The following is a 14,757-nucleotide window of genomic DNA, read 5'->3' on the forward strand; positions in this document are numbered from 1 at the left end:
AAATCGTGAACCAAAAAAAATAAATGTGGGATAATATATCTTGAGAAAATTTAGAAATTCAGTTATTTGAAGTTTTAGAAAAGTTAGAGATCGAGTGGCATGGTTTTTCAATTATTTTTTATTTTTGTAAAAATATTTCATGTATCATAATTTGATAGGTTATGTGACTTGTCTTTTAGTATATAAGAGATATTTTTTTTAACAATGATATTTTTTAAGGAATATCATCCACACATGCGCTTGTTTTTCACATAAATAAAATATAGGTTTAAAAGGGAGTTGTTTAGTCCGTTACCAAAATGAGAGAAAATAAATGTTTCTAGTAATAAATTAAGTTAAATCATTAATTTGGTGTCATAAAACTGAAAATATGTAAATTTTAAAACAATTTAAACTTGATATTAAATTATTATTGTGGTGATTTTATGTGTATGGAAGGTATGGATGAACACTTTAGTCTTCTCAATTTCTTATGGGTTTAATTAAATAAAGTATAACTTTTGTCAAACATCTTTTGCATCTAAAATAATACCAAGTATGTTCATTTAAAATACAAAAATCGATGAAATATTCATGCCAGTAATTCTGTAAGATAAGCCACAAAATCTATATGTAAATATATTGCTGATAAAAGAACTGACTATACTGTATTAATTACCCCACAGTTACGGATGATTTTTTATTTCTCATTTTAATTTTGAAGATGTAAGCTTTGATTCAAGTGTTATCTTCAATCTGAAATATTCAAAACAATATCAGAGAGTATTTGTTATAGAATAAGAGATAACTCAATGTAAATGAAGAATACTTATCAAGTTGTATAGTTTTTGTTGTTACAGCCAAATATATCGAAAAAATGATGAATATTTGAAAATGAAAAAGAAAGAGTCAAAAAACAAATAAAGAATCATTTAATAGATACAAAATTATCTAGGAGAAAAATACTTCAAAATATGGAACCAAAAACTTTTAAACTTGGGATAATATATCTGGAGGAAAAAAAGGAATACAATTGTTTGAAGTCGTATAACATTTAGAGATGGAGTGCTATGGTTTCCAATAATTTTTTTTGTTTTATTTTTGTAAAAATATGTCATGTGTCATAAATTGATAAGTAAGGTGACTTGTGTTTTAGTATATAAGAGATATATGTAAGAATATGCCATGTGTCATAAACCGCATGAAGGAAACATTTGCCCGTAAAATCTACGGTTTAATTAAAATACATGAAGCATGTTCACTTATAATGATAGATGTTAGCCTTCATCCAAAAAATGATTAGGTAAAAAATTGATGGTAACAGATTTATTTGGGCCACTAAAACTTTTTAACGTAAATGTAACCTCCTTTTAACAAATATGTTAAAAGCCGTTAAAAACAAAAAAAAAAATACGTAAATGTAATTTGTGCCTTGTAAATATGAATACATTATCGGTGTTATGATAAATTAATCGCTATTTTAGGCAAAATTTTCCATTTTATCACCAGTTCCTAATATTTTTAACTATATGTTTGTGTAAAAATGTTATATAACATTAGTTGAATCTTTTTTTAGAATTTGGTTAAAAAATCAAGACATTTAGAAACTAACACTTATTGTGAGACAGAAAATCAATGGGATTTATTCGTTCTTGTGGATCTTTACTTCACCAAACTTTTTTTTTTTTTTGAAAAAGTATTTTACCAAACTTTCATAGGGAAATATTTTTATTATTTAGTATAAAGTATGGATTGTAAGACTTTGGTGTCTAATGTGTATGAAGGTACCAGTGATGGCTCCAAGAATAGTCTAACCTTAGTGGTCCTTTTTTTTTTATCAACTAACCTTAGTTGTCTAAAATCTATAATTAATAACGTAGAACAGTTAATATTAGCTCACACGAGATTGACGTATGATTAACGGCTCATAATACCATAATACCATGATCAAACCTATTACTAGAAAAACACAACCACTTAAATTTAAGTATTAAAAAAAAAACGAATCATGCCATCTCATAATCGTAGACTTTATATGTGATTGTATTTTTTAATGGTATTACATGCATTGTCTGACTTGAACCCCCTGACTCGGACTATAAATAGGCGCAAAATGGTACACGATTCAAACATAAAAAATAAACTCAAAGTATAATAGAAAAAAACATATTATAACGTCTTCTTTATTGTTTCATGAAAATGTCTGGGGTTAGGGCACCAACGTTGATGTTTCTTCGCAGCCTTATAATGGCTTCATACTTCGACACCACAGGTTTAGTCATCTTTTAAGCTTATGTAGCATCCATTAATTAATCATCTTCTATAACCCCGTTGATTATATTTTACTTAATGACAATTTTATTACTAGCTGGACAAATTGGAGTATGCTTTGGGCAGTTGGGAAATAACCTACCAAATCCATCGGACGTTGTGGCTATGTACAAGCAGTACGACATCCAGCGAATGCGGATGTACGCTCCCAAGACGGAAGCTCTCGAAGCTCTCCGTGGCTCCAACATCGAGTTCATCCTCGACGTTCCCAATGGCGAACTAGAAGGTATCGCAAATAGCCAAGCGAGTGCCAACACATGGGTCCGAGACAACGTCCAAAAGTACAACGATGTCAGATTCAAGTACATCTCGGTAGGAAACGAGGTGAAACCAGCGGACACTGCTGGGAAGGGGACGACTCTCATCCAGGCGATCCAGAACATTGATAAAGCGCTTTCCGAAGCAGGCCTCAGTATCCCGGTCTCCACGACAACATATATGGGAGCCTTCATGGACACGTATCCTCCGTCGCGCGGAAGATTCAGTGATGAGTATTTGAACTTTCTCAAACCGGTGATAGGTTTCTTGGTCAGCAAGCGATATCCTTTGCTCGTGAATATCTACACTTACTTCGGCTTCAAGAACGGCGACGTGTCTCTAGAATTCTCTCTGTTCAAACCGAGCAGTAATGAATTCAAGGACGACAACAACCAGCTCGATTACAAAAACCTCTTTGACGCCAATCTCGACTCAGTTTACGCGGCATTGGATAAACTGGGCGGGGGATCGTTGGAAGTCGTGGTGTCGGAGAGCGGTTGGCCCACGCAGGGAGGGCTCGGGGCAAGTTTGGAGAATGCGAAGGATTATATTAATAATTTGATACAACATGTGAAGAATGGATCTCCGAGAAGGCCAGGGAAGGCTATAGAGACTTACATATTCGCCATGTTCGATGAGAATCAGAAGCCGAATGATGAGACTGAGAGGTACTTTGGGCTGTTTCTTCCTACTACTAAACAGCTTAAATATAGTGTTAATTTCAACTAATCTCCCTGGAGAGACTTCTTGAAGAAGCAAGGGCTAGTAAAGCAGTGATGCCGTAACTGGTATTTGTCTATTTGAGTGTTAAAAATGTGTGAACTTGTTGTAATAATAAGGACTAATGAGCCTTAACCGTTGTTTTTACTTAATCTGTTTCAGTAATGTAATGAGAGTTGTTTACAATTCTTCAATATATATATATATGTTGTTCGTTCATCAACACTGCCTCTATTTCTGTCGTCCAAAACTGAAATCGACACCAAGAAGAAAATTCTTCGGCTATTAACTAGGATAACTACACAATGCTTATACTGTTCTAAGTAAGACATGTCACATGTCCCTTCATGGTTGCAATCTTTAGTACCAAACTCAATCATGGTCTGAGTTTTAAACGATTTTTAAAATTTTGTTTTTCATCATCTTTTAATTTGTACTGATTTTCTTGACTGCTATATGGTAGCTACGAGCCTATGACTTGATATTAAGAACATAATCTATATTTCACACATGCATGTATAAGAATATTCATTAATATTTTCATAACAAAAAGGAATATTCATTAATACGATGAGGTTATTAATTATATATGTATAGGAGTGTTCCCTTAAACGCTTGGTTATCCAGTATCCACTACATTTTTATTTGCCAATTCATTATATTATTTACAGTATTGTACTTTTCTGAGTATCAAATGTCAAATCTATATTATTATATTTTTTGGTACTGTTTGAAAACATAGATAACAGTATAAATGAAAATTATTTGGAAACATGGATAACGATATACAAAAGAAATATAGTATCTTTTTACTAATTTCATTAATATAATTACAATAATTTTCTTTATATATTTAACTTAGTTTAACAATTTCACTAGTTATATTACCATAACAATACATCACATCATTAATTATATTACCATAATAATAATAGTGCATGTTTTTATTTATTAGTTAATCAACATTAACTTTGTGCTAATTATAAAATCAAAAATGTAAAATAACTGGGTTTTGCATATTATTAAATGTTCGGTTTAGTTTGTTTTACTAATTTTTTAGAAAAAAATAGTTTCGATCGGTGAAAAGTTACGTAGCCAAAAACATATATCAAAGACATATTTTTGTGAATAAATGATAAATTAAATCAAAATATTAAAAATGTATTACATTTATTGTCACTTAATTTTTTACTCCAAATAATTATTTTACTAAATAAAAAGTTCTTTCTATTTCACTTAATTTAGCCAAACACATAAAAAGAGTATTTTTATTAGATTATAAAATCAGTTATGTATGAATATTGGCTATCTATTTAGGTACAGATTGTTCTTTTCGGATATTATTATTTTTGTTTTGAAATTAGTCCTCGCTTGAATATTATAAATTTATGTATGGGTTTTGAGTTGGGTCCTTTTGAATTTGGATGAGTTCGGTTATGATGTATAGGAACCTAAAAATATCTAAATAGCAAATGTATCTGAAACGAGTTCGGATATATATACCAAAAATAATCATATTACTCGATTCGGTTCAAGTTTTTTGAATACAGTTAGTTATATTACGACTTATTTAAAATATATAGCACTAATTATGAAAAACAAATATCAATGTATAAAGAGATGTAAGAACCAATATATGTATTGGTGCGCGGATCAATCTCTAGTTTAACCATTACAGAAATACACATAATTGATGATGGCTATAATGTTTCCTCTATAGAAAAACTTCAGAACTTTCGGAAATTATCGTCTAAGGAGACATAACTAAAGTGCCATTGGTGATTTCAAGAACTATTAGTAACAAAACCTATCTTACCATAATTGATGATGGCTAGTTTGTCTTACGACGTTTGGATAAATTCAATGGTCTGCAATAGATGTGTGATTGCCGGCTTTTACCATGATTCCAAAATGCAAGTCATCAGCGCATTTATTCTTAGGTTATATGCAGTGGGTGTGTAGGGAAAGATCTATTATTCAGAGAAAGTTAAATACTTTATGTCTACGGTATAACCTCTTTAAATTAGTACTTTATAAGTTAATATACACTAAAAATCTCTATAAAATAATATAATTTTATAATCTCAAATTAAGTTTTTGGTTCAATTAGTATATCGATAAATTAATATTTGTATAAATTAATAAATAGTTTTGGTGTAGTCACAACATTATTAATTTATAGAGGTTTCACTGTACTTGTTTTTTATGTTTAACATATTTTTTTTTTGATCAAACATGTTTAACATAATTTATTACCACATTTTATCTAGAAGATTACGGATTCAAAATTCTTCTGATTAGCAATTTGATTCCCCTTATTGTGTTCTTAAAAAAAAAACTTATAAAATTTGAGATTGAGTATTTGACTTTGAGAAGATGGATGATGCGTTCCATTTAACAGTAAGATTTTTTTTTTGTCAAGCTGGTTAGGCCCTATTGAAAGCTACATCCAGGACCGCTTCGTAGGGAGACATGGAGTGCGACGGTCCAGCTCAATGTATGTATGTATATGCCTTTTTCATATATGTACATATATATGTACAGCATATGTTATTTTGGTTCCATAACAGAATATTTTCTACCAAGAGAAAACTATACAAAAAGGAATAAATTTTTATTTATGAAAACGCAAAATATATTAAAAACATCAAGGGAAATTAGGTCAGATGATGCTAAAAAAACATAATTTATTGAGTAGCTAGTTGCCCTAATTTTTCATTGTTCTACTTGTCTTTTATATAATATTGCTGTATTGTCCCTGCTTGAAACTGGAGAAACCTGCTAGAAAAAAATGAAATTAATAATTATTGTTTTCCAAAAATATGTAGTGTCCCTTTTAGATTCATATCTATTTGAATAGTTTCACCTCTGATTGTCTCCACATCCCAATTTGCTCTGATCCTTGCCGACAAGATTTGTGCAGTGGTGATCACCTCCATCTTACAAACGGCACCATCATCACGATCGATTATTTCATCGCCACCACCGTATGTTCTTCTCTTCTATTTACTGTATCAACAACAAAATCCGTCTCTCTGATGCGGTTATATGTACTGTCTCCATTGATGTCGTCAGATAAACTTATATTTTGTCTCTGTGAATGACCTAAGTTGATCGGAGAAGATGAACAGTTTTGTATATTTTGTTATATTCTATTCGCATATAGAATAGAAAATGTAAAATAATATGTATTATGTTTTTTTCTATTCCTATTGTGTAATGCGATATATTATGCTACTGTTCTATTTTAATATGTTCTATTTCATTTGATGATTACTAAAGACTGTCTTATTTTGTTTAGAAATATAGTTTTTGAACAAGTAAATATTGTACTAGTTTAATATTACATAATATAATATAATTTTACATAATATATGTAATTTTTTAGACTTTGATATTTGGGTTTAGGGTTTATATTTGGGTTTAGGATTTAGTGAAAATGGTTTAGGGTTTAATATTTAGAATGTGAGAGGATATGGTTGGGGTCATCATTAACTTCTTCCATAAAATCATAGACATTTCATTATTTCACCAATATATATCATGCTATTTATTATGTTCCATTCTATTTGGGTTTAGGGTTTATATTTGGGTTTAGGGTTTAGTGAATATGGTTTAGGGTTTAGTATTAGAAGGTGAGAGGATATGGTTAGGGTCAGCATTAACTTCTTCTATGAAATCATAAATATTTTTTTATTTCACCAATACATACTATGCTATTTATTTTGTTCTATTCTATTTGGGTTTATGGTTTATATTTGATTTTAGGGTTTAGTGAATATGGTTTAGTATTTAGAAGGTGAGAAGATATGGTTGGGATCAACAGTAACCTCTTCCTTGAAATCATAGACATTTCATTATTTTACCAATATATATCATGATATTTATTTTGTTTCATTATATTTGGGTTTAAGGTTTAAATTTGGGTTTAGAGTTTAGTGAATATGGTTTAGGGTTTAGTATTTAGAAGGTGAGGGGATACAGTTGGGTCACATTAACTTTTTCCATGAAATCATAGATATTTCATAATTTCACCAATATATACCATGCTATTTTTTTTTGTTCCATTCTATTCGGGTTTATGGTTTATATTTGAGTTTAGAGTTTAGTGAATATGGTTTAGGGTTATAGTATTTAGAAGATGAGGAGGTATAGTTGGGATCAACATCAACTTCTTCTACGAAATTATAGACATTTCATAGTTTTACCAATATATACCATGTTATTTATTTTGTTTCATTCTATTTGGGTTTAGAATTTATATTTGGGTTTAGAGTTATGTATTTGAGTTTAGGGTTTATTGATTAAGGTTTAGGGTTTAGTATTAAGGGGTTGGGGTGGGATTTGGATAATATTTAGTATATAGGGGTTAGAGTTAGGATAATGTTTAGTATTAGAGTATGTGAGTGAGGTTAGAAATCTATTTTATTTCGGTGATGTGGAATAGAACACCGAAACATATGTATGTGGTCATAAATATGTGACATGGTTCTTTATATTCACTCAGATGTGATTTAAATATTAGCCATACCTCAATTTGTTTACGTCATCTAACTTTTTATCTTTCACCGGTTACTTGCACCAATCAAGAGTATTATCGGATCAAATGGACCTTAAATGATACTTACCCAATTACGTTAAAATCAATGTCATTCTCTTAATTTCAATTCAAATTTTAGCTATTTGGCTAATTGACCCAAACATCAAACTTAAAAGACCAAAAATATTTTGCCGTAGGGTCCAAAATAATTTGGCCAGTCATGGCTACTGCTACATATATAGAAAAGTTCACACTTTCAAACTTTTCAAAGCATGCATTTAGTTGACTTCACCCATTTACTCTTTATTATGGAATAAAACAAAATCGGCTATCTTAACATCATCTTTTCATTGTTATTTCTTGAAGATGTCTCATCATCGATCGAGTTGCTTAGCCTCCATACCACTGTTACTGCTTATTCTCAGCTTCCTACCGGCTTCCTTCTTTGACACGGTAGGTCCAGTTCTCTTTCTTAACCTATTGATGATATCATCTTAAATAATCTACTTATTTTCATAATTTGATTAAATGTATTTTTTTGTTTATTGCCGATCTTATTCTGGAAATAAAGCTGCGCAAATCGGAGTGTGCTACGGGAAAATTGGAAACAACCTGCCACGTCCCGCAGATGTGGCTGCGTTTTACCGGCAGCGTAAATGGCTCCAACTTCGAGCTTCTACTCGATGTTCCCAACTCGGATCTCCAGCGTATCGCCTCCAACCAATCGGAAGCCGACACATGGATCCGTAACAACGTCCGCAACTACACAAAGGGTGTCAGATTCCGCTACATATCGGTAGGGAACGAGGTGCAACCCTCGGACCCAAACGCGATGTTTCTCCTCCCCGCAATGCAAAACATCGAGAGAGCTGCATCAGACCTCGGGATCAAGGTCTCCACAGCAATAGACACGAGAAGCCTTAGTGTGTTTCCGCCCTCGAGCGGATCGTTCACACCTAATTTTGCGGATCTTTATTGCCACGGTGATAGATTTCTTGGTAACCAAGAAATCTCCTCTGCTAGTGAATATCGACACTTACTTCATCTACGCTAACAACATGAGAGACGTCAGTTTGGAGTACGCTCTGTTAACTTCGTATAAGAATGTAGTCAATGACGGTCAAACATATATCGAAACCTCTTCGTCGCACTCCTGGATACTATCTACGCGGCATTGGAGGAATTAAGTGGCGGAGCAGTGAAGATCGTGGTGTCTGAGGGCACTTGACCAACATCGGACGAACCGCTGCGAGTGTGGACAACGCAAGAGCTTATGTGAACAGTTTGATACAAATTGTGAAGACGGGATCTCCAAGGAGGCCAGAGAGAGCTATCGAGACTTATATATTGTTCGATTTTGATATCAAATTAGTGAATAATATATTGCTAAATCTGATTTGCTGTTAATGTCACACAAAAGACCCTTTTTGGCTTCGTTATATATGTGTAGGAGTATTCGCTTAAACACTTGGGCTATCCATTACCTTTATTTATTTATTTGCCAATACATTATATATTTTCTACAATATTGTAACTTTTTGTAAGTATCAAATGTTAAATTCATCCATTACAGAAACACAGATCATCAATGAAATCTAGAATGTTTCATATAAAAAATAATTTAGATTTTTCGGAATTTATCGGCTAATTAACTAACGAGCATTATGGTGACATTGATGATGTCAGAAACTAGTAGTAACGCAAGGATGCAACTCTATAGTCCACAAATTACCAGCTTGTGCAATGATTCGCCATTCGCATTTAATCATAGACCGTGTATTGGGTGTGTCTAGGGAAGGATACAGTGTTCGGAGAATTTTAGATAATAGATGTCAACATAATTTATTTCGACATGCAAGTGCCTAGATCGATAACGATGACAACAAGATAAATACTATATATATTATCAAACTAGCATATTATTAGTGACTATACATACATACTATATATAAGTTTATGCAATGATAAATATTCCAAGACGCATGGTTATGATTCACTCATTGGCTGCAAAACAAAAAAAATGCTACAAAATATTTGATTATATTTGATTATACTGATATTTTCGAGATTTTTTCTCGCCTTGGTCTCGTTTAAGGATTGAAACTATCTTTGTAAATGAACTAAAACGATGATGCCATTAGATATCAAAACAAAATATCTGTGTGATTTGTGAAGACAGAGATTAAACAGAGGAACCGTTTAATGATTCTTCATGTTGCAGAGAATTTATTTGTACCAACCAGCAAGAAAATGACTAAGTAAGAAACATAAATGAGTTGTCTTAGCCCGCTACTCAAATGAAGGAAAATAAATGTTTCTAGTTACAAATAAAAAAAATTTTTTGTCACAAAGTTATAAATCAAGTTAAAAAATTAATTTGGTGTCATAAAACTGAAAAATATGTAAAACTTTAAAATGCTAAATTTGATATTACTTTTTTTATTGTTGTGGTTTTTTTATTTTATTTTTTTTATTGTGGTAGTTTCATGTGTATGGCAGCTATATATGTATACTTATTCTTCTCAATTTCTTATGGGCTTAATTAATTAGAGAATAATCTTGGTCAAACATCTTGTGCATCTAACATAATACCAAATATGTTCGTTTGAAATACTAAAATTGATGCAAAAGTCATGCAAGTAATGCTGTAAGATATGCCACAAGACATATATGCAAATATGTTGCTCACAAAAGAATTGACTATATTTTATTAATTACCTCATAGTTGCCGATGATTTTTTATTTCTCATTCTGATATTAAAAACGTAAGCTTTGAATATCTAAAAATTAAATTATTAACAATCAAATCAACCAATTATTATAATTAAGTTATTTTATAGATATTCATATATGTACATGAATTTTCAAACTATTACAACTTATGTTTATTAATGCAACTCTGATTAAATATTTTGTTTCTTATTTTTCTTCAAAAACCAATATATATCAAACTATACAAGTTTTACAAAATAAATTTACAAATATAAGAGGATGAACTGAATTACCTGAAGTTAAGAAAATAATAAGATAATTTTAAATTAATTTAAAAAAAAAACGTTTTTCAATTAAAAAAAGATGCAACTCAAAATACAAAATGAATATTTGAACTAATCCAAAATATTATACTTGAAATCACATATCTAATTAAGATGGGAACATAACCGTACTTAATACAATTTCAATTTATTTTTCATGCATATAAATTATAAAATATTTTTTTTATAAACAATGAAAATGAAAGGAAATATTTACCAATTATATAATTAATTATTTTATAAATATTTATATTCATGCATGAGTATGGGAGAATCACCTAGTATAAGACAATTCTGAATTAGAGCGTCGTAAAAAGACTCTTTATTTTGAAATTTGTAAAACTCTATATTTAAAATCTTAAGATGTTCTTCTCCAAAACAAAAACTTCAAACTTAACTTTAAAATAATTTGTATTTTACAATATGGATAATATATTTGTCATAATTAATATAAATCCATAAAATAGCACATTAATAAAAAAAATTCCCTACTTCTCTACTTTTTTTTCTTACTAAGTTTTTCTGCATTTGATAAATTTTTCTGAATTGACCTGGAATTATTGTGTCCTAATGCTCTTTCATATAGTTGAAAAATTTTGAAACTCAAGGGTTTAATAAAAACATTTAAGGTAAACTTGGCTTTAAGTGAATTAGTAGTTGATGCCTTATGTTTTATATTTTTCTCTCGAGCTCGTCTTTCATAAAGATATATTTATTTCTGTTTAAAAGATTTTTTTTAAAATGTAGTAAAAATATAAATCAATCAAATGGAACTTAAAATACAAAGAACAAAACACAAGACTGATTGGTAAAATTTCAAATTAATGACTTTTTAATTATCTGATAAAAGTTCTGACAGTGATTAAATAATTATACCTAAGATGAATGGGTAAAATTAAGAACTTCATGACACTCTTGTTAATTATGTTTATCTACATTATTTTTTGACAACACATTAAGTTTCTGTTTTTTTTGTAACAAACGAATTGAGTTTCTATAGTATGTTAAAGTTGTGATAATATTTTTTTTGTTACAACTAAGGGCCATTATTTTTTGATTTCTTTAGGCGCCGTTGAACTCCGGACCGGCACTGTGTAATTTATGAATACATTTTCTTTAATTATAATTATATATTTAATCGATCCGAGAATTCTGGAATCAGATACGGTTACAAGTTCGCGAATGAATAGGAATACATTTTCGGTGTACTGATAAATTTATCGCCAGTTTTAGGCAACATTTTCCATTTTATCACCAGTCCCTAATATTTTTAACTGTATGTTTCTGTAAAGATGTTATATAACATTAGTTGAATCTTTTGAGAATTTGGATATGAACTCAAGACATTTAGAACCTAACACTTATTTTGTGAGACAGAAAATCAATGGTTTTATTCGTTCTTGTGGATCTTTACTTCACCAAAGTTTTTTTTTTTTGTGAAAAGGGACTTCACCAAACTTTCATAGGGAAATGCCGTAGTTTAGTTTTTATTATTTAGTATGTAAGACTTTAGTGTCTTCGTGCGTGTATGAAGGTGTCAGTGATGGCCAGCTCCAAGAATAGTCTAATCTTAGTGGTCGAAAATCTATAATTAATAACGTAAAGGAACAGTTAATATTAGCTCACACGAGATTGACGTATGATTAACGACGGCTCATAATACCATAATACCATGATCCAACCTATTACTAGAAAAACACAACCACTTAATTTGAGTATTTTAAAAAAACCGATTCATGCCATCTCATTTGACTCTTCAATCTCTGGGTATATTGACCTAGCTATTGAAAGCTACTTGTGTGGAGAACTCATAATCGTAGACTTTATATGTGATTGTATTTGTTAATGGTTTACATGCATTGACTGACATGAACCCCCGGGCTCGCATTATAAATAGGCGCAAAATGGTACGATTCAAACATATCAAAAAACTCAAGTATAACAGAAAGCCTTTAGTCAAAAAAAAAAAAAAACTCAAAGTATAACAGAAAGAAAACCACATTATAACGTCTTCTTTATTATTTCATGAAAATGTCTGAGGTTAGGATGTTAGCATTATCACCAATGTTGATGTTACTTCTCAGCCTTCTAATGGCGTCCTTCTTCGACACCACAGGTTTAGTCATCTTTTAAGCTTATGTAGCATCCATTAATCATCTTCTATAACCTTTATTGATTATATTATATTGAATGAATTTTATTAATAGCTGGACAAATTGGAGTATGCTACGGGGAGTATGGAAATAACCTACCAAGTAATTCCGAAGCTGTGGCTATGTACAAGCAGTACAACATCCGGCGAATGCGGATGTACGGTCCCAACCCTAACGCTCTCGACGCTCTCCGTGGCTCCGGCATCGAGCTCATCCTCGACGTTCCCAATGGCGACTTACAACGTATCGCAGATAGCCAAACGGAGGCCAGCACATGGGTCCGAGACAACGTCCAGAAGTACAACGATGTCAGTTTCAAGTACATCTCGGTCGGAAACGAGGTGATGCCCAGGGGCCCAGGTGGGGCTGGGACGGTTCTCTTCCAGGCTATGCAAAACATTGATAAAGCGCTTTCCGAAGCAGGCCTTAGTATCCCGGTCTCCACGACTACATACATGGGAGCCTTCACGGACACGTATCCTCCGTCGCGCGGAAGATTCAGCGATGAGTATAGGAACTTTCTCCAACCGGTGATAGGTTTCTTGGTAAGCAAGCGATCTCCTCTGCTCGTGAATATCTACACTTACTTCGGCTTCAAGAACGGCGACGTCTCTCTAGAGTTCGCTCTGTTCAAACCCAGCAATAATGAATTCAATAACCCCAACAACCAGCTCCGTTACCAAAACCTCTTCGACGCTAATCTCGACTCGGTTTACGCGGCACTGGAGAAATCGGGCGGGGGATCGTTGGAAGTCGTGGTGTCGGAGAGCGGTTGGCCCACGGAGGGAGGGCCCGGGGCAAGCGTGGGGAATGCGGAGGCTTATATTAACAATTTGATACAACATGTGAAGCGTGGATCTCCGAGAAGGCCAGGGAAAGCTATAGAGACTTACATATTCGCCATGTTCGATGAGAATGAGAAGCCGAATGATGAGACTGAGAGGTACTTTGGGCTGTTTCTTCCTACTACTAGACAGCTTAAATATGGTGTTAATTTCAACTAATCTCCTTGGAGAGACTTCTTGAAGAAGCAAGGTCTAGTATCAGCTGGTATTTGTCTATTTGAAGGTTTTTTAAGTGTATTAAAAATGTGTGAATTTGTTGTAATAATAAGGACTAATGAGCCTTAACCATTGTTTTTACTTCAGATGTACGTTTCAATAATATTAATGGAAGTTGTTTAAAGCTGTTCAATAAATAATATATGAAGTTGTTCGATCATAGCAAACAAAAACTTTTAAATATTTAGCTGAAACATTTAGACATGACACAAGCCTAAGCAAAGCCATCATCAACACGGCGTCTATTTTTGTCGTCCAAAACTGAAATCGACACTAAGAAGAAAGTTATTTGGCTATTAACTAGGATAACTACACAATGCCTATACTGTTCTAAGTAAGACATGTCACATGTCCCTTCATGGTTGTAATCTTTAGTACCAAACTCAATCTTAACTTGTGGTCTGAGTTTTAAACTATTTTAAATTTTTACAATTACACTCAGAGGCAGTTTTATGTTTTTATTAACACAATAGGTCAGTTTGTTCTACAAAGACACTTTTTTCTAACATCTTCTCTGATTTCTAACTAATTCAATTACTCTCTAGTTAAATCATAACCAATATTACTTTTTTCTTTCTCATATCTTATTTTTTATTAATTAGATCTAAAAAAATAACCATGCCTCATGCCTTGTGCTTGTCTCCATCGTACTCTACAACTCCAAGCATCATCCTCAACTC

At 32.0% G+C, this 14,757-nt stretch overlaps 2 protein-coding genes and 1 pseudogene across 2 annotated transcripts in view; all 3 read left to right on the forward strand.

The window, feature by feature from the left end:
* The window catches only part of LOC103863055 (glucan endo-1,3-beta-glucosidase), a 29,593-nt gene extending 26,103 nt beyond the window's left edge, over positions 1-3,490 (forward strand). Inside the window, exon 3 of the mRNA XM_033290639.1 lies at positions 2,635-3,490. Within this exon, the coding sequence (XP_033146530.1) occupies positions 2,635-3,297 (663 nt within the window). The 3' untranslated portion in view covers positions 3,298-3,490. The remainder of the gene's footprint in view (positions 1-2,634) is intronic.
* Positions 3,491-3,722: 232 nt separating this feature from the next.
* Positions 3,723-10,883, forward strand: LOC117133732 (annotated as a pseudogene).
* Positions 10,884-12,651: 1,768 nt separating this feature from the next.
* Positions 12,652-14,237, forward strand: LOC103863058 (glucan endo-1,3-beta-glucosidase-like). Its single transcript, XM_033290645.1, has 2 exons — positions 12,652-12,979; positions 13,071-14,237. The coding sequence occupies exons 1-2, from the start codon at positions 12,889-12,891 to the stop codon at positions 14,018-14,020; spliced, it is 1,041 nt and encodes a 346-aa protein (XP_033146536.1). The 5' UTR covers positions 12,652-12,888; the 3' UTR covers positions 14,021-14,237.
* Positions 14,238-14,757: the final 520 nt, after the last annotated feature.

The sequence above is a fragment of the Brassica rapa genome, chromosome A04 (assembly GCF_000309985.2).
Source record: "Brassica rapa cultivar Chiifu-401-42 chromosome A04, CAAS_Brap_v3.01, whole genome shotgun sequence".
NCBI classification, from domain to species: Eukaryota; Viridiplantae; Streptophyta; class Magnoliopsida; order Brassicales; family Brassicaceae; genus Brassica; species Brassica rapa.

Excerpts from the sequence above, each read along its gene's own strand:
- LOC103863058 (XM_033290645.1), top strand. The coding sequence starts at position 12,889 with ATGAAAATGTCTGAGGTTAGGATGTTAGCATTATCACCAATGTTGATG. Across the intron at positions 12,980-13,070 it reads GTCCTTCTTCGACACCACAG|CTGGACAAATTGGAGTATGC; the intron begins GTTTAGTCATCT and ends TTTTATTAATAG.